General features: G+C 42.0%; 1 protein-coding gene across 2 annotated transcripts; it reads right to left on the bottom strand.

Moving 5' to 3' along the window:
- Positions 1–516: 516 nt before the first annotated feature.
- Positions 517–19,336, bottom strand: LOC133559291 (3-hydroxyanthranilate 3,4-dioxygenase-like). 2 transcript variants are annotated; one of them, XM_061910909.1, is made up of 10 exons: positions 19,150–19,336; positions 18,959–19,037; positions 9,180–9,263; positions 8,546–8,652; positions 5,931–6,020; positions 5,822–5,865; positions 5,609–5,760; positions 1,065–1,133; positions 874–956; positions 517–778 (listed from the first exon to the last, which is right to left on the bottom strand). In XM_061910909.1, the coding sequence occupies exons 1-10, from the start codon at positions 19,236–19,238 to the stop codon at positions 706–708; spliced, it is 870 nt and encodes a 289-aa protein (XP_061766893.1). In that variant the 5' UTR covers positions 19,239–19,336; the 3' UTR covers positions 517–705. The 2 variants fall into 2 exon arrangements, with proteins under 2 accessions (XP_061766893.1, XP_061766894.1); XM_061910910.1 differs by having other exon boundaries at positions 5,609–5,754; positions 19,150–19,334.

Here is a 19,336-nt window from a genome sequence, read left to right as displayed (position 1 = left end):
CCGAAATGAGTTTCATCCGCCGGTTGGTGGCGGGGCTCTCCTTTAGCGATAGGGTGAGAAGCTCTGCCATCCGGGGGGAGCTCAAAGTAAAGTCGCTGCTCCTCCACATCGAGAAGAGCCAGATGAGGTGGTTCGGGCATCTGGTCAGAATGCCACCCGAAAGCCTCCCTAGGGAGGTGTTTCGGGCAAGACCCACCGGTAGGAGGCCACGGAGAAGACCCAGGACACGTTGGGAAGACTATATCTCCCGGCTGGCCTGGAAACGCCTCGGGATCCCCCAAGAAGAGCTGGACGAAGTGGCTGGGGAGAGGGAAGTCTGGGCTTCCCTGCTTAGGCTGCTGCCCCCGCAACCCGAGCTCGGATGAGCGGAAGAAGATGGAGGGATGGATGGAACATTTTTCAGTGCAGTTTACTGTTGACATTGCACATTTTAAAAGTAAATTGAATAAATGAATCCCCTGTAATAGACAAGCGGTAGAAAATGTTTGGATAGAATTTTCAAAATTAGACTATACACAAAGATAATGATATTTTTATTTACTCTTTTTAGCGGAAGTACATGTATTCTTAACACTATCATAAAGTCATGCGTGATTCATTTTCCTCTATTCTTGATTCTGATATGAAATTTGCAGTAGTTGCTGGTTCACAACAAAACAGTAGATTTAATGTGTAGTTGTCAGGTATGATCAGGGTCTTTTACGCTCAGGGTCTTTTACGCTCAGGGTTTTGCACCACAACCAGTGCTGCAGTCTCCTCATCTCTCTGCCAGTGGTACCTGAAGGAGAAGATGTAAAATATATTGCATTACCAAATCAAATGTGGTGAAATGATAGAAAACCACTGATAATGTTGATAATAAAGTTAACTGACTGGTTGTGCTCAGGAATCAGTAAACTATTTCCCGCAGAGAGAGTAAACTCCTGCTCATTCATGGTTACTCTTGAAGATCCTTCCTGATGGTGACAAATAGAAGAAGATATATTAGTCATGTATACCTACATTTGGAGTTCAAATACGTTCTACACAAGATGTTAGCTGAGCCAATAATTTATTGAACGTACCAGCTGCCAAATCCACATGTCACTTTGCGGTAAAGATGACTCAGTCAAACCGGCTCCAAACAGGGTTACCTATTAGGGTCACAAATATTATAGTGTTACGTCATGTTTGAATTATAACTGCCATTCTGGAATTACTGACACTTGTAGAATCTATTGTAAACTCACCAACTACTGTGGCCTGTATTCCAACTCCGAGTGATATAAAGTCATGTGCTTGTTTGTGCTTCCATTGTTACTAATTAAGGGTGTACCGATCGAATATTGATAGCGTATATTGGTCCGATCCAAGTATTGTATGATATCGGCTTGCACCTAAAATCTCTGACTTAAGTTACAATACAAGCAGTCCTGCAGCGTGTTTACTTGTGCAAAGATGGACAGCCAGTCAACATCTAACTGTCAATAAGTACACAAGGTTGGTATTTTCATGTATCTTAGTCAAGTCATTTACAAAATGTAAACGTGATAGACTATAGGCTATAGACTACAGCTAGAAGCTACACAACCACAAAGCACACAATAGCACAAAAGCTTGACGTAAGTAATAAGTGTACGTAACTGAACAATATTGCAATCTAAAGCACGACATCTGTCAATATAAAGAAGTACCAAATAATTATAGTTGTGTTACGGCACGCGCAGTCCGCTTTTCCCTCTTCTGCGGGAGCACCTAGAAGCTCCATTGTGAGCGCCGCTAGACACACCCCCGCGCTCGCCGCGCAGACCGCGCCTACACGCTGCCGCAGCCGGAGGCAGTTTGCAATCAACGCACCTGGTGATGATGAAGGACGACAGGATAAAGAGCCTCGCCGCTGACTTCTTCTCGTCGGAACGTAGCCCTGTGCTCAGTAAGCTTCGTGTCTCTGACTTCCCCCCTGCTCTCGCTCGTTTGTTTGTCTCCCTCGTGCCTATCCTGATCCCATTTTTGTCTCTTGTTTTCCCCACAGTCACTCGTGTCTCAGCTTCTGCTGTGCGCCTCTGGTGCTGCCTTCTTCCCCTGGACCTTGTTTGCTCTCCCTGATTCTTGACCCCTGCCTTGGACTTCTGGACACCACTCTCCTGCCTACAACCCCCCTCGGACCTCGGACTTCCTTGCCTCTTCCCTTTGGACTTGGACGCTGCACATCCAACACGCACTCCAACAAACCCTACGGTATTTACTTACGGTTAATTTCAACACATAGTATTCCATTCACACACGTTGTAGCATACACACCCCATGTATTTATCAAGTATTCAATTAACCAGTTGAGCTTGATCTTCTGTTGTCGTGCCGTCTCCTTCTCCATGTCCTTACGTAACAAGTTGCATATTAGTGTACTTGCAGATACACAGTTTCCGAGGCAGAAACTTATTAGAAAGTATTCACGAACAAACACATCGTTCAAGGTACTGTGTCATGGCCTCCTTCCATACCTCAATTTTCTACCATTTGGCCCTTTTGGAGTTGCAGGGTGGGTGGGTGGATGGATGGTAAGCTGCATTATGTGGGAAGGTGGTGCACACCCTGAACAAGTCGCCACCTCACCACAGGGCCAAAACAGATAGACAGACAACATTCACACTCACATTCACACACTAGGGACAATTTACTGTTGCCAATCAACCTATCCCCAGGTGCATTTCTTTGGAGGTGGAAGGAACCCAGAGTACACGCAGAGAACCCACACAGTCATGGGGAAAACATGCAAACTCTAAGAATTGGGAATCAAACCAAGAACCTTCATAGCGTGAGGCTAACTAACCCATGTTCTGCCGTGTCATGACCTTAATTTCAGTAATTATTGTAATCAGCCGAAACCCAAGGTTCCAATATTGATATCATATCAGAAGTGAAAAGTTTTTTTACAGACTGCCCTAATTATGGTACAACTGCACTGCTATTTGTAATATTATGGTAGGCTTGTTTGAAAATGTCACTCCAAATGTCTTTGTAAAGGGATCATTCATGAGAAATGGTATTTGAATTATATAACACAAGATATGATTGCTATTATATACAGTGCATTTATCAATGTCTGTAAAAGGGAAAATAAAATATATTTTTTGGGTGAAAAATGTTTTCGAATATTTCCGTCCAGAATCCCCACAAGGTTCAGGTGGGGCTGGAACTGTAAGCTTCTGAGGCATGACCATGCATGGAGCAGGTACTGGAACCATGGGAGGCTTGAACAAGTGTGGGAAAAGAATAGGTAGCACCACAACCGTTATTTTGCATGGAGCAGAAACAGGTGGTGCCAGAGCTTTGGAAAACTGTGGCGTTAGTAAGGAGGATGAAACTTGAGTTTTGAAGAGTTTAGGCTGACTTACTGCTTTAGCTCTTGAAAACATGTTCATGGAGTCAGCTACAGTTGACTTAATGTCCCTTGGTGGAGGCTGAGTCGTAGAATTTGTCATGGAAAGAGTGTCTGTACTAAGCACAACCTGTGTACATGCCGCCGCTTATGCCTTCGTATGAACGTCACTGCGCGCGCCTCTGGGCCCGACGGTGTGAGGTCATCCGGCTTCAAAAGGTTTGAGACTTGGTCGCGCTGGATGACAGCCCAAGTCTTGTAAACAGAAGCAAGGTGGGTATTCATCATACCGTACTCAGGCTGTAGGCGAAGGAGAAGCAGCTGTCTGCGCCTGTGTTTGGCGAAGAGGGGGTCCATGTGGAAAGCACGCTGGGGACAGCTTCTGTGTGCGGTGAATCCGGGAAAAAAACCCCCAGCCAAATAAAGTCCATCAGGGCAATCTCCTCTGCATTTGAGGAATACCTTTGTGCCTGTATCTCAGTCTTCATCTTCTTGTAGATGCTTCTCTTCTCCCCTTCTGTGAGAACACTTTTGGCAGGTTCATTCTGTTACAGTTCAGGTTCCCAGGATGCCAAAGGAAAGCAGCAAGCATGTAAGATGAATCTTTACTTCTTAAACAAGGCAAAATACAAAGAGGTCATGCAGCTGGGAATCGCACGCAAAGCATAACATAACAAAACTTATACATCTTTCAACCTTTTTTCGGTGATGTACCCCCTCTGGACATTTTTTTAATTCAAGTACCCCCTAATCAGAGCAAAGCATTTTTGGTTGAAAAAAAGAGATAAAGAAGTAAAATACAGCACTATGTCATCATTTTCTGATTTATTAAACTGTATAACAGCGCAAAATATTGTTCATTTGTAGTGGTCTTTTTTTAACTATTTGGAAAAAAAGATATACAAATAACTAAAAACTTGTTGAAAAATAAACAAGGGATTCAGATATAATAAAGATTTCTACACATAGATGTAATCATCAACTTAAAGTGCCCTCTTTGGGGATTGTAATAGAGATTCATCTGGATTCATGAACTTAATTTTAAACATTTCTGCACACAGAAAATAAATCTTTAACATCAATATTCATGGAACATGTCCACAAAAAATCTAGCTGTCAACACTGAATATTGCATTGTTGCATTCCTTTTCACAGTTGATGAACTTACATTCATATTTTGTTGAAGTATTATTAAATACATATGTTCATAACATGTTTTTGAATTGTTGCTATTGCTACTTTAAAAAAATCTCACGTACCCCTTGACATACCTTCAAGTACCTTCAGGGGTACGCGTACCCCCATTTGAGAACCACTGGCACAGTTAACAAACATGAAGCGTAAACAGTCGCCAACGGCAAACAATGGACCTGCGATGAATGAATGGTGAGACAGGTACATAAGGGCCAAGATTGGCGTGGGCGGCAGGTGGGAACACCACTCAATAAACGGAATTCAGTAATAAGAAAGTAAACAAAGGCAGGCGGATAGCGCTGGGAACGGAATTAAACATTGAACGAAAAGAACAACAAATCCAAAGGTCATGACACGGCCCTTTTAGACATTGGAGATGGTGTTCTTTGGATCCATATTAGCATTTGTCTGCTAACACACATGCGTTAAAATTGATGTCAAAGCTCTCAATTGTGGTCTCATATGACCATAGATTCTCCCTAAAGCCTTGTCTGAATTATTCAGATGTTCATTGGCAAACTTAAGACGGGCCTGTACATGTGTCTCCATAATAGTCAGAAGTATTGCCGGTTGGTGTGATTTACATATATACATACATATGCATTAACGTATGTGTGATGAAATATTTGTTACACATTTTTTTAGTTGTTGAATGCAGCTGAGATAAGCTTCAGCACCCCCCACAACCCTGAAAGGGACACGCGATAGAAAATGGATGGATGGATGGATTTTCTCTGTTAAAAAGATATGCACCTGGGGATAAGTTGATTGGCAACACTAAATTGGCCCTAGTGCGTGAATGTGAGTGTGAATGTTGTCTGTCTATCTGTGTTGGCCCTGTGATGAGGTGGCGACTTGTCCAGGGTGTACCCCGCCTCCCGCCCGAATGCAGCTGAGATAGGCTCCAGCACCCCCTGCAACCCCAACAGGGACAAGCGGTAGAAAATGGATGGATGGAAAATTAGCCTACCATAAAAAAATGTTTGCAAAGGAGCAGCAGATCAAGTATTGAGACTACGCCCACTGTTCAAATGTATGGTTCATAGATGATCATACCTCTGTCTCAAACAGTGCCCCGAACATGTTTATTGGGTTGCCGTTGGTCAGGAAGGGTTTATGTTTATCCAGCCAAGACTTAAAGCAGAAGGGTGACATCACATTCATGTTGTTCATCAGGAATGGAGGGTCTCTGAACTCTTCGTCTGCGCCAAGAAAAAACAAAACACAATAAAACAGGATTATTGCATTGACTTAAACAGGGTGGCTCACTGGGATCTGGTTTTCCTGTCTTGCACTGCTTTGATGCCATGAACCTGCAAATGATAAAAAATTATTAAAATAAATACAGCGGAGGATCTTAAATGTGCATGTTTCTTACTCTTGGATGATTGGCACCAGTTGGGTTCCAAGATTTTGGCAGTAGAACCATTTCTCAAACAGGATGTCCGTCGTGTTGTCTACGTAGTACCTAGAGATATCAACACGTACTTATGTCCACAGAATACCCCTCAATCTAATAAAACCTGAAATTTTAGTGTGATAAAATAAAATCCAGTGATACAAAATGTCGGAAAATCTTTGTCCTTCGCCACATAGAATTTGAGATGTGGTCTGAGTGATTTTAGATTCCTACCAAGGGCTGGGTAATGAATGCGACACTTTTATAAGAACCAACCAAATCTTGTACGTAGATTCAAGTAAAATCAAAGGGTGCTTGTGGCGTCACACCCGGTTGCAGACTCAAAGTTTGACGAGGAGACAAGCACTCAAACAGTACTCTCGGCACCTAAATTAAAGTCAGGCTCCACTTTTCCAAAATGCGCTACCATGATGTAAATTCACAATATTTTTGCCAAATGCATGCTACTGATTCGCATCCCCAATTTTACATGATGATGTGAACACCTCTGAATTTCGCAATAAAAACTACAACTAAGAAGCATGTTACAGTCAAACAGCAAGTGTGTAATAAGTAGTGTCAGAGTTGGTTTGTGACGAAACCCAAGATGCAGAGATGGAGGCAGGCATTGGATAGGAAAACATGATTTAATAAAAATACTAAAACAAAAAGCGTGCACGAGGCGGATAACAACCAAAGGGAGCTAGCATGGGAACTAGAAAATATACGGACCTTAGGATGGAAGCTAGCAAAAACAAAAAGGCCTAGCGTGGAAGCTAGCAGGTATCGAGCAGTAAACAGAAGTCGTACATGTAATATGAAAACAAACTTGGAAGCAGGGAACAAAAGGCAGTAAGCTACAAACCGCAATCAGATATAGCTTACCGCATCGCTGCATTGACAAGACATGATACGACACGACACGACAGGGAGCAACGACAAGAGCGACAATAATCCAGCACTGACTGGAGGAACAAAGTACGTACAAATAGGAGCGGGCTGATTAGCACCAGGTGTGGCCAGGTGCCAATCAGCCGCAGCTGAGGGTAAACAGTGTCCAGGGAGAAACACAGGAAACAGACAAATTAAGAGCGCTGACAGGAAACACTACACACACACACAGAGGAAACAAAGACAAATGCAGAGGCAAAAACTAAAACATAGACAATCTGTCAGGGGCAAGCCTGACATAGAGATAGATGTCCGATAATATCGGCAGTCCGATATTATCGACCAATAAATGCTTTGAAAATGTAATATCGGAAATTATCGGTGTTGGTTACAAAAAGTAAAATTTATGACTTTTTAAAACGCCGCTGTACAGAGTGGTACACGGACATAGGGAGAAGTACAGAGCGTCAATAAACCTTAAAGGTATTGCTTTTGCATGTCTGGCCAATCACATATTATCTACGACTTTTCACACACACACACAAGTGAATGCAAAGCATACGTAGTCAACAGCCATACAGGTCACATTGAGGGTGGCCATAACTTGAGTTGATTTATTTTGGAAAACCTTGTTACATTGTTTAATGCATCCAGCGAGGCATCACAACAAAATTATGGATAATAATGTGTTAATTCCACGACTGTATATATCGGTATCAGTTGATATCGGAATCGGTAATTAAGAGTAGGGCAATATCAGAATATCGGATATCGGCAAAAATTCCATTATCGGACATAAGTACACTATTTACAGTATAAACAGTTTGTAGGATGCAACAAAAGACTAGATAGATTCAGTTTAATGGCAAAGGTTACTTCCTGACAATAGTAGACAGATCATAGCCTATACACTATTGCCGTCTAACGTCTTGGAATCGCAATGTCATGCAAGCAGTCCTCATGTGTCTGCGTTTTTCCAGAGTTTATAAACAATAAAAAAGACAAAAGATTCTGTGGTAATAAAAAATATCGATGTAATCGTTGCAGTATCGACTATGTATGGCCCTTGTACTTAGTATCGTTACATTCAATGTCTGTGTTGACCACCCGTGGCATTTATTTATATTAAAGAGCGCTAGCTTGCTGTCAGCTATTCCATCCTCCAACGGTGTATAGTGAAGCATGTTCAGCTATTCCTCATCCAGCAGGGATGATACTTGTGAAAACAAGGTTTATTTTTCGCCCATCCATCCATCCATTTTCTACCGCTTGTCCCGTTCGGGGTCGCGGTGGGTCACTGGAGTCTATCTCAACTGCATTCGGGCCGAAGGAGGCGTACACCCTGGACAAGTCGCCACTTCATCACAGGGCCAACACAGATAGACAGATTTAGAAGTAGCTAAAACACTGCAGACGGCGGATGGATCACCGCTAGCTGTCTAGCCATGTTTAAAGCACCTCTTCCAGAGCGGCGCTTAAGTGTGAAAAGCTTCTCCTCCATCGTTTGTTTTTAAGCCAAAATACATCCGTTCTGCCTTTCATGTCCCCACAGTTAGTCTGCTTGTAAGTACACTGTGTGTACACCAGTGTTCGTTTTACCACCAATGGCACGATGTGACGACGGCGCACTTTCATGTCCGAAAAGACTAAAATATTTTTCAGAAGCAGTATAGTACTGTTTTCATCAATTAAGGAGGCCCAACCTGAGGCAGTCAGTTTCAGTGAGCAGTCGCCTCCGCTCCACCACGAGTCCCACAGTGTCGGCTTGTCTCTGTGGGGAATGCGGGATCCGAGCAGGCAGCAGAAACATCTGACAAAGGAAACAGACCTCAATGAAAGGCACAAATCACTTAAAATTCAAACCTTCCATGTTATAGAGTTGTACACTTGAACTACATGATCAACCAGTGGAGAATTTTTAACTGGCGTTACTGTGCTGCAAACGACTGCTGTGGAGTTTTGACTTTAAAGTTGCTCAGTCAAGAGTTAACAGTTTACAATTTAATCATTTTCAACTTAACCTGCATGGCACTCCGACATGCCATTATTTTTCTATATCATGACGTCTGTTCAGGTTTATGCAAAAATTGAGCTCATCGTGGTTTGATCCCAACCTTAAACCTAAAATCGTGCGTTTGAATGAGTTATATTGATACACCCCCGGTTTAGCATTCATCACAGAGTAAATGACAAACTTCTGACTGGTTCTGTATGTTGCAATATCCACACATTATTAGATCATATCTTACAAGTAACTCACTTTGCATTAGCATTTCTTGTTGGTACAGTTTTCCATTAATGAATTGTATTGACTGTTTTTGCATAATTGAAGCTCACCTCTCCCTCCTTGATATGCACATCCTTGTTTTTTCCATTTTCAAACACCTTCAGACACATGTCTCCTTTCAACTGGTAGAATAGCTGTTGGAAAAAAAAACATAACCTTTAATGTACAGTATTGTGTTGCATTGGGGGAGTTGCCGCTAGAGTACCCAGCATGCCTTGCGGGTACTTTTAATTCTTATTACAGTTATAGTTACGTGTCTGTTAGCGCATAGCCAAATGTTTTAGTACCCTCGAGTACAACTACTTTGTTTACGCTCTGTGAACTGACTGTTTACCGTTTATTAATTTTGTACGCATACGTAAGGTTGACATTCCGTTTAATGGCATTCTATGTACTGTATTGTGGACGTTTCCTGCGTCTCGCCCGGCTTCTTCTGACCACAGTATCACACAGCTCAGGATACAGGTTTGACACAGTATTTAATACATCTTTTACTTTACACAATTGTCCGTCTGTCCAGCTTCTCAGGTTTGACCCAGTCTTTAGTACATCTTTTACTTTACACAATGGTCCGTCTGTCCAGCTTTTCAGCTGTCTCTTGTTCGTCTCTGTGCATCTGTCCTGCGTCCTCATGCATCTCCTGCTTCATGGTCTCCAGCGCTGCTAATAAAGGGAACAGGTGATTAGATAACTCGTTCCATCTGAGGTATCCACTCACCTGTTGGCTGCTTCATGGCCGGCCCCTGCACATACCCCGCCCGCAGGGGACGCGTGGAACACGCCCCTCTCCACATGCCTCCACCGCCAGACACAGACCGGGCACCCGTCCGGCTGCGCACACTCCCCCCCACCCCCACACCCCAATAGCTGGGCGAGAGAGGAAGTCTGCCAGGGCCATCTGCGCTCCCGGCCTGTGGACCACCCGGAAGTTGTAGGGTTGTAATGCGAGATACCACCGGGTGATCCGCGCATTGGCGTCCTTCATACGGTGGAGCCACTGGAGAGGTTTGTGATCCGAGCAGAGACTGAAGGCCCGCCCCAGCAGGTAGTAGCGGAGGGCCCCGACCGCCCACCGGATGGCGAGGCACTCCCTCTCCACCGTACTGTACCTCGCCTCCCGGTCCGACAATTTCCGGCTGATGTACAGTATGGGGCGATCGACGCCCTCCACCCCCTGAGTCAAAACAGCCCCCAGTCCCCGGCCCGACGCGTCCGCCTGCAGACAGAAAGGAATGTTAAAATTTGGCATGCGCAGTACCGGCTCCTCACAGAGTGCTTTCTTTACCTCCTCAAACACCTGCTGGCACCGCTCCGTCCACTGGACCAGGTCTGGAGCACCCTTTCGGGTGAGGTCCGTCAGTGGGCTGGTCAGGTCTGCAAACCGGGGAATAAAAATACGGTAGTAGCCCGCCAGTCCCAAAAACTGCCTCACCTCTTTTTTAGTCAGGGGGGTGGACAGGCCGCAATTGCCGCCGTCTTGTCAACCTGTGGCTGCAGCCTTCACCCCCCCAAGTGGTACCCCAGATACTGTACCTCCCTCCGGCCAACCGCGCACTTCGCAGGGTTGGCGGTGAGCCCCGGCCACCTCAAGAACTCGAGCACCACTCCCACCCGCCGCAGGTGATCTTCCCAGCTGCTACTCTGGATGATAACATCATCCAGGTAGGCAGCCGCGTATGCAGCGTGGGGTCGCAGCACCCGGTCCATGAGGCGCTGGAACGTGGCAGGCGCACCGAACAACCCGAACGGGAGCGTCACGAACTGGTATAAACCTTCCGGAGTGGAGAAGGCCGATTTTTCCCGGGACTCTGGTGATAAGGGAATCTGCCAGTAGCCCTTGGTTAAATCCAGTGTCGTGAAAAAACGAGCAGTGCCCAGCCGATCCAGAAGCTCGTCGACCCGAGGCATTGGGTACGCGTCAAAACGTGACACCTCATTCACCTTGCGGTAATCCACACAGAACCGCACAGACCCAACCTTCTTCCCTACAAGAACGATAGCTGAGGTATCCACTCACCTGTTGGCTGCTTCATGGCCGGCCCCTGCACATACCCCGCCCGCAGGGGACGCGTGGAACACGCCCCTCTCCACATGTATGTTCATCTTTACACTTGGCGAGAGATCAGCGCTTCCGTTAAGATTTTGATTCAATTTTAAGAATTAGATTTAGGTTTTGATCTAACTCTCCCCCCACCACATCCCACCTCCCTGGACTGTAATTAATCAAATGTAATTTATCAAATGTATATACTTGTTCTCATGCTTTCTGAGCTCACTATGATCACTGCTCGCTGTACATATCCTACGAAGTCAGACCTCCACTGTTTCAATGTCCATTTCTCGGATGATATAATTGTTGATGACTGAAGTGCTGATAGCAACCAAACCTAACCCCCCAACCCCCTCCACATCCCACCCCCCAGATTGTTAATAATGTAAATAATTCCTTGATATACTCTGATGATGAACTTGTGTAATGACTGTATTATGCTGATAGTATATATTTGTATCATGAAATAATTAATGTGGACCCCGACTTAAACAAGTTGAAAAACTTATTCGGGTGTTACCATTTAGTGGTCAATTGTACGGAATGTGTACTGTACTGTCCAATCTACTAATAAAAGTATCAATCAATCAATCAATCAAAGCACTCACATTTAGATTCAGAAATTAGAATTTAAGATTTAGATTTAAAATTTAGGTATAGATCTAACATTTAGGTTTTGACTTAACAATTATCGGTCATATTTAGATTTAAATGTATATTTAAAATTTAGATTTAACATTTATGATTAAATGTAACATTTATTTCTCGACATAACATTTAAATTTAGATTCAACATTTAGATTTAAGATTTAACATTTAGATTTAGATTTAAAGGGGCTGTTTGCAATATTTACAAAGATGCGTAGAGGGCGCCAACTTTTCAATCTCTAACGGCTTCTCGTACGTAATGACATGCACGCTCTTTATCTTTAGGTGTTGTTAACTAATAATAGCAATTTGATAGCGTTAGCTGTCATTGAATGTACAAACAACGTTTCCATATGAGTTGGGAAATCGTGTTAGATGTAATAATAAACGGAATACAATGATTTGCAAATCCTTTTCAACCCATAATCAATTGAATGCACTACAAAGACAAGATATTTGATGTTCAAACTCATAAACTTGATTTTTTCTGCAAATAATAATTAACTTAGAATTTCATGGCTGCAACAGGTGCCAAAGTAGTAAGGAAAGGGAATGTTCACCACTGTGTTACATCACATTTTCTTTTAACAACACTCAATAAATGTTTGGGAACTGAAGAAATTATTTTTTGAAGCTTTAAAAGTGGAATTCTTTCCCAATTCTTGCGTGATGTACAGCTGAAGTTGTTCAACAGTCCGGGGTCTTGTTATCGTATTTTACGATTCATAATGCGCCACACATTTTCAATAGGAGACGTGTCTGGACTGCAGGCGGGCCAGGAAAGTACATGCACTCTTGTACTACGAAGTCACGCTGTTATAACACGTGTCTTGGCATTGTTTTGCTGAAATAAGCAGGGGCGTCCATGATAACGTTGCTTGGATGACAACATATGTTGCTCCAAAACCTGCATGGACCATTCAGCATTAATGGTTCCTTCACAGATGTGTAAGTTACCCATGCCTTGGGCACTAATACACCCTCATACCATCACAGATGCTGGCTTTTGAACTTTGCGCCTATAAAAATCCGGATGGTTATTTTCCTCTTTGTTCCGGAGGACACCACGTCCATAGTTTCCGAAAATATATTTTGAAATGTGGACTCGTCAGACCATAGAACACTTTTCCACTTTGCATCAGTCCATCTTAGATAAGCTCAGGCCCAGCGAAGCCGACGGCGTTCCTGGGTGTTGTTGACAAATGCCTTTCACTTTGCATAGTAGAGTTTTAACTTGCACTTACAGATGTAGCGACCAACTGTAATTACTGACAGTGGTTTTATGAAGTATTCCTGAGCCCACGTGGTGATATCCTTTACACACTGATGTTGGTTTTTGATGCAGTTCCGCCTGAGGGATCAAAGGTCCGTAATATCATCGCTTATGTGCAGTGATTTCTCCAGATTCTCTGAACATTTTGATGATTTTACGGACCGTACATGGTAAAATTCCTAAATTCCTTGCAATAGCTTGTTGAGAAATGTTGTTCTAAAACTGTTCGACAAGTTGCTTACAAAGTGGTGATTCTCGCCCCATCCTTGTTTGTGAATTACTTAGCATTTTATGTAAGCTACTTTTATACCCAATCATGGCACCCACTTGTTCCCAATTAGCCTGCACACCTGTGGGATTTTCCAAATAAGTGTTTGATGAGCATTCCTCAACTGTATCAGTATGTATTGCCACTTTTCCCACTTTTTCGTCATGTGTTGCTGGCATCAAATTCTAAAGTTAATGATTATTTGCTAAAAAAAAAAAGAAAAAAAATGTTTATTAGTTTTAAAATCAAATATGTTGTCTTTGTAGCATATTCAACTGAATACGGGTTGAAAATGTTTTGCAAATCATTGTATTCCGTTTATATTTACATCTAACACAATTTCCCAACTCATATGGAAACCAGGTTTGTATAGTCTATCATAACAACAACATGACTGCAAATGGTTCATTGCTTCTCTTGGACTGCTTTTGTGCACATGCTCTCTGCACTTATGTATTGATGATACTGGGTGAGTGACGGCCGAAAACATCAATCATTTTATTCGGGCCAACATTCTTTTGTTTATTAAATCAACGATGTAACTTTGAAAAATGTTACTGCGAAGAAGTTGCAAACAGCACTTTTGACATTTAGATTTAGATTTAACACTTAGCAATAGCATTTATATTTAGACCGTCTTATTTAAATGAGGATTTGACGTGCCTACCTGGCTTTTAATATGGAGACAATAATTTTCTTCACATTCATATTTTCATGCTCCTAGTTGTGTGCCATGTGTTGAACCAGCAGAAACATCTATAATCTGTAACATATTTTCTAAATCGCAATCTAAAAATCGGAAACATTTGCATACAGACACTTTGGTGGTACAGGGGTTAGTGCATGTGCATCACAATACGAAGGTCCTGAGTAGTCCTGAATTCAATCCCGGGTTCGGTATCTTTCTATGTGGAGTTTGCATGTTCTCCTCGTAACTGCGTGGCTTCCTCCCACCTCCAAAGACATGCACCTGGGGATAGGTTGATTGGCAACACTAAATTGGCCCTAGTGTGTGAATGTGAGTGTGAATGTTGTCTGTCTATCTATGTTAGCCCTGTGATGAGGTGGCGACTTGTCCAGGGTGTACCCCACCTTCCACCCAAATGCACCCCCCCATGACCCCGAAAGGAACAAGCGGTAGGAAATGGATGGATGGCGCTCTCTGCCACATTTCTTTCACTTTCACATTCAGTGCGCGAGGCTGTGGATCGCATCACCAGCACATTCTTACATTTGGAATGATTAAAATGCAAGAAAATGTCGATCTCACAATCTCCTCTTCCCTCACTTGTGAACAAGAACCCAAGGTACTTAAACTATATTAACTATATTGTAGTAATATATTTCCTAAATTTAAAAATGAACAACATTAAAAGAAACACCAGCAAACGCATCAATTGAATTACGTGATTTTATTTAGTCCCATAAACTATTGATAATCTCACTAACAACTTTAACGACGCACTGCGCGAAACCATTGATAACTTTGCACAGCTAAAGTTAAAAAAGGCTCCAAAAAAGCGTACCCCGTGGTTTACAGAAGAAACTAGAGCTCAGAAATTATTATGTAGAAAGCTGGAATGCAAATGGCGCACGACTAAACTTGAGGTGCACCATCAAGCATGGAGTGATGGTTTAATAACTTATAAACACATGCTTACCTTAGCTAAAGCTAAATATTACTCAAATCTCATCCACCGTAATAAAAACGATCCTAAATTTTTGTTTAGTACAGTAGCGAATGCCCTCCCGGTAACAGTTCGGGATGCCACCTCAGTAGAAGCATTTAAGTCTCACCTTAAAACTCATTTGTATACTTCTAGCCTTTAAATAGACTCCCTTTTTAGACCAGTTGATCTGCCGTTTCTTATCTTTTTCTCCTATGTCCCACTCCCCCTTGTGGAGGGGGTCCGGTCCGATCCGGTGGCCATGTACTGCTTGCCTGTGTATCGGCTGGGGACATCTCTGTGCTGCTGATTCGCCTCCGCTTGGGATGTTTTCCTGCTGGGTCCGCTGTGAACGGGACTCTCGCTGCTGTGTTGGATCCGCTTTGGACTGGACTCTCGCGACTGTGTTGGATCCATTGTGGATTGAACTTTCACAGTATCATGTTAGACCCGCTCGACATCCATTGCTTTCGTCCTCTCCAAGGTTCTCATAGTCATCATTGTCACCGACGTCCCACTGAGTGTGAGTTTTCCTTGCCCTTATGTGGGGCTACCGAGGATGTCGTAGTGGTTTGTGCAGCCCTTTGAGCCACTAGTGATTTAGGGCTATATAAGTAAACATTGATTGAAGTTGTCCTGCAGCAATGGTATTATGAAATGAAATTGCTGAATTGATGATATGTCTAATATGTTTATTTCTGACCGTCCACCAAAAGGTTGACACACATGCGTTGCACAGATGATTCTCATTTGTCAGTTTGCACGTTCTTCCGACATGTGTTAAACAAATTGCCAAAAAGTGCTGGCAAAATGTTAATGAAGGTTTATGAATCACATTTTGCAAGCTGTATAACTACATTTCCAATCCCTCCTCACAGTTTTGTGGGCGTTTTAATGATCAGCATATATGTTGCATATTCATGAAGACATAAATGCAAAGTGGATGACGCGCCTTATTCAGCTCACCTAAAATATGCAATCCACTTTGCACACCTTTAGTACATCAGCTTTGCGTGTGCTATCAGGTTTGCACATGTTTTAGTGCAGGGGTTCTCGACCTTTTTTCAGTGATGTACCCCCTTTGAACATTTTTTTAATTCAAGTACCCCCTAATCAGAGCAAAGCATTTTTGGTTGAAAAAAAGAGACAAAGAAGTAAAATACAGCACTATTTCATCAGTTTCTGATTTATTAAATTGTATAAAAGTGCAAAATATTGCTCATTTGTAGTGGTCTTTCTTGAACTATTTGGAAAAAAATAACTAATAAGTTGTTGAAAAATAAACAATTGATTCAATTATAAATAAAGGTTTCTACACATAGAAGTAATCATCAACTTAAAGTGCCCTCTTTGGGGATTGTAATAGAGATCCATCTGGATTCATGAACTTAATTCTAAACATTTCTTCACAAAAAAATAAATCGTTAACATCAAAATTTATGGAACATGTCCACAAAAAATCTAGCTGTCAACACTGAATATTGCATCGTTGCATTTCTTTTCACAGTTTATGAACTTACAATCATATTTTGTTGAAGTATTACTCAATAATTATATTTATAAAGAATTTTTGAATTGTTGCTTTCTTTAAAATATTTAAAAAAAAATTCACATACCCCTTGGCATACCTTCAAATACCCCCAGGGGTACGCGTACCCCCATTTAAGAACCACTGTTTTAGTGCATGCAAACCTTTAGTAAATCAGGCCCTTAAAGTCAACATTAATGAGTTTAATACGAGAATTATATCTGCTACAAAAGTGTGATTAAACTTTTACATTCAGTACTTCACAGGAAATAAATGTTGATTATGCTCAGAATTATCAACCCGCGACCTTGAGAAGGACAAGCGGTAGAAAATGGATGGATGGATAAAACTATCCAAATTTTGTAAATAATGCATGTAATCATGAATACATACCGTATTTTTCGGACTATGAGTCGCAGTTTTTTTTCATAGTTTGGCCGGGGGTGCAACTTATACTCAGGAGCGACTTATGTGTGAAATTATTAACACATTACCGTAAAATATCAAATAATATTATTTAGCTCATTCACGTAAGAGACTAGACATATAAGATTTAATCTGATTTAACGATTAGGAGTGACCGATATTTTGGTAAACTTTTCTATATGTTATAGTTATTTGAATGACTCTTACCATAATATGTTACGTTAACATACCAGGCACTTTCTCAGTTGGTTATTTATGCGTCATATAACGCAGTGGTCCCCAACCACCGGTCTCGATTGGTACTGGGCCGCAGAATAATTTTTTATTAAATGTTTTTTTTTTTTTTTTATTTTTTTTTTATTTTGTTGTTTTTAAAAAAAAAAAAAGTTTGTATTAAATCAACATAAAAAACACAAGATACACTTACAATTAGTGCACCAACCCAAAAAACCTCCCCTTTTCATGACAAAGAAAAAAAAAAAAAAAAACATCCGCCCCCCGTGGGACAAATTATCAAGCGTTGAGCAGCTACAAAAAGGTTGGGGACCACTGATATAAAGTACACTTATTCAGCCTATTGTTCTCTATTCTTTATTTATTTTAAATTGCCTTTCAAATGTCTATTCTTGGTGTTGGGTTTTATCAAATAAATTTCCCCCAAAAAATACGACTTATACTCCAGTGCAACATATATATGTTTTTGTCCTTCTTTATTATGCATTTTCGGCAGTTGCGACTTATACTCCGGAGCGACTTATACTCCGAAAAATACGGTACATATTTACAGCATCTATATAAAACAGTGTTGAAGTTTTTTTGAGTTCTTTTTAGACAAAATAGATCATATCGCCACTATCTGCATTTTTAGCGGCCTCTTGCGAACAGTTTTTCAAAAATATTGATAGCTCACCGAAAGTAAAAGACGTGATTGTTGACGACAAACATCCCTAACAATTGTAGTAGTAGTTGAAGTGTGATGTGAATACTGTTTCAAATGTAGAAATTACAATAGTCACGCCCATATATCCATCCATTTTCTACCGCTTGTCCCTCTCAGGGTCGCGGGGGGTGCTGGAGCCTATTTCAGTTACATTCGGGCGGTAGGCGGGGTACACCATGGACAAGCCCCCACCTCACCACAGGGCCAACACAGATAGACAGACAACATTCACACTCACATTCACACACTAGGGCTAATTTAGTGTTGCCAATCAACCTATCCCCAGGTGCATATCTTTGGAGGTGGGAGGAAGCCGGAGTACCCTGGGGGAGCCGACGCATTCACGGGGAGAACATGCAAACTCCACAGAGAAAGATCCCGAACCCGGGACATTTGTATGCACTAACCCCTGTAGTGAAGTGAAGTGAAGTGATTTATATTTTTGTATAGCGCTTTTTCTCTAGTGACTCAAAGCGTTTTACATAGTGAAACCCAATATCTAAGTTACATTTAAAGCAGTGTGGGTGGCACTGGGAGCAGGTGGGTAAAGTGTCTTGCCCAAGGACACAACGGCAGTGACTAGGATGGCGGGAGGCGATGGCTGTTTATGACCCCGCGTCCCTTAGAAACAGCTGTTTCCATGTAATCAGGGAAAGTCCAAATAAAAGGCGTACAATCTTTTGCCAGAGCGTGTTGGGAGACTGCACAAGAGTACAACCCAGGCGTCTCTCCTCAATTGAGGCAAATTTAATTCTGTCTCTGTTTAATTCCTTGCTTCTTGTCTGTTTAATAGCTGTCATCAGTGTTTGAACCTGATAGCGAGCAAAAATAATGAAGCTAACAAAACGTTTTGACGGAAATATTACCATTGGATCCCAAACTACACATTTAAGATTGGCAATGATAAATGTACCTGTACCACCGTGCTGTCTTAGTCACACCCATGTGATGTGAAAATGTGTTTGTCTTCATGAGAAAGTTAACACTTACATACATGATGGAATCAATTCATGTGTGCTTGTCTCTTACCTCCTCGCCTTCTTCTATATGGTAATCTTTCCTAGTGTTTGGTCCCCCAACAAACATAATAATCAACTGGGAAAAGTGCCTGGATGAAACAAAAAACAGATGCATGCAACAGCAGACGTGATCTTGTAAGATTCTTGTTCGATAGCCAGTGCTGATGCGCAGATCATATAGCATGTCACAGATTTACTCACATGAGCTTGTTGCACACTGGCGGCAGGAAAGCATTCTGATTCTTTGCTATCCACTCCTCCACGTTCACAAGAAGATGACTATTGCTCATTATTTTTGATTCAACGTCTTGAGTGTTGTTGCTGTATTATGTCACTTTGGACTGTTGTTGTTGAAAAGATTAGGCAGACTCACTGACGCTGAAAGTCC

The sequence above is a fragment of the Nerophis ophidion genome, linkage group LG09 (assembly GCF_033978795.1).
Source record: "Nerophis ophidion isolate RoL-2023_Sa linkage group LG09, RoL_Noph_v1.0, whole genome shotgun sequence".
NCBI lineage: Eukaryota > Metazoa > Chordata > Actinopteri > Syngnathiformes > Syngnathidae > Nerophis > Nerophis ophidion.
Note: the sequence above shows the minus strand (reverse complement) of the source record. Positions and strands in the feature narration are given on the sequence as shown.

Coding starts and splice junctions, on each gene's coding strand:
- LOC133559291 (XM_061910909.1), bottom strand. CDS start 19,238: ATGAGCAATAGTCATCTTCTTGTGAACGTGGAGGAGTGGATAGCAAAG. Junction 8,653..9,179: donor TGCATATCAAGGAGGGAGAG/GTGAGCTTCAAT, acceptor TTCCTTTGTCAG/ATGTTTCTGCTGCCTGCTCG. Junction 5,866..5,930: donor CTGGTGCCAATCATCCAAGA/GTAAGAAACATG, acceptor TATCATTTGCAG/GTTCATGGCATCAAAGCAGT.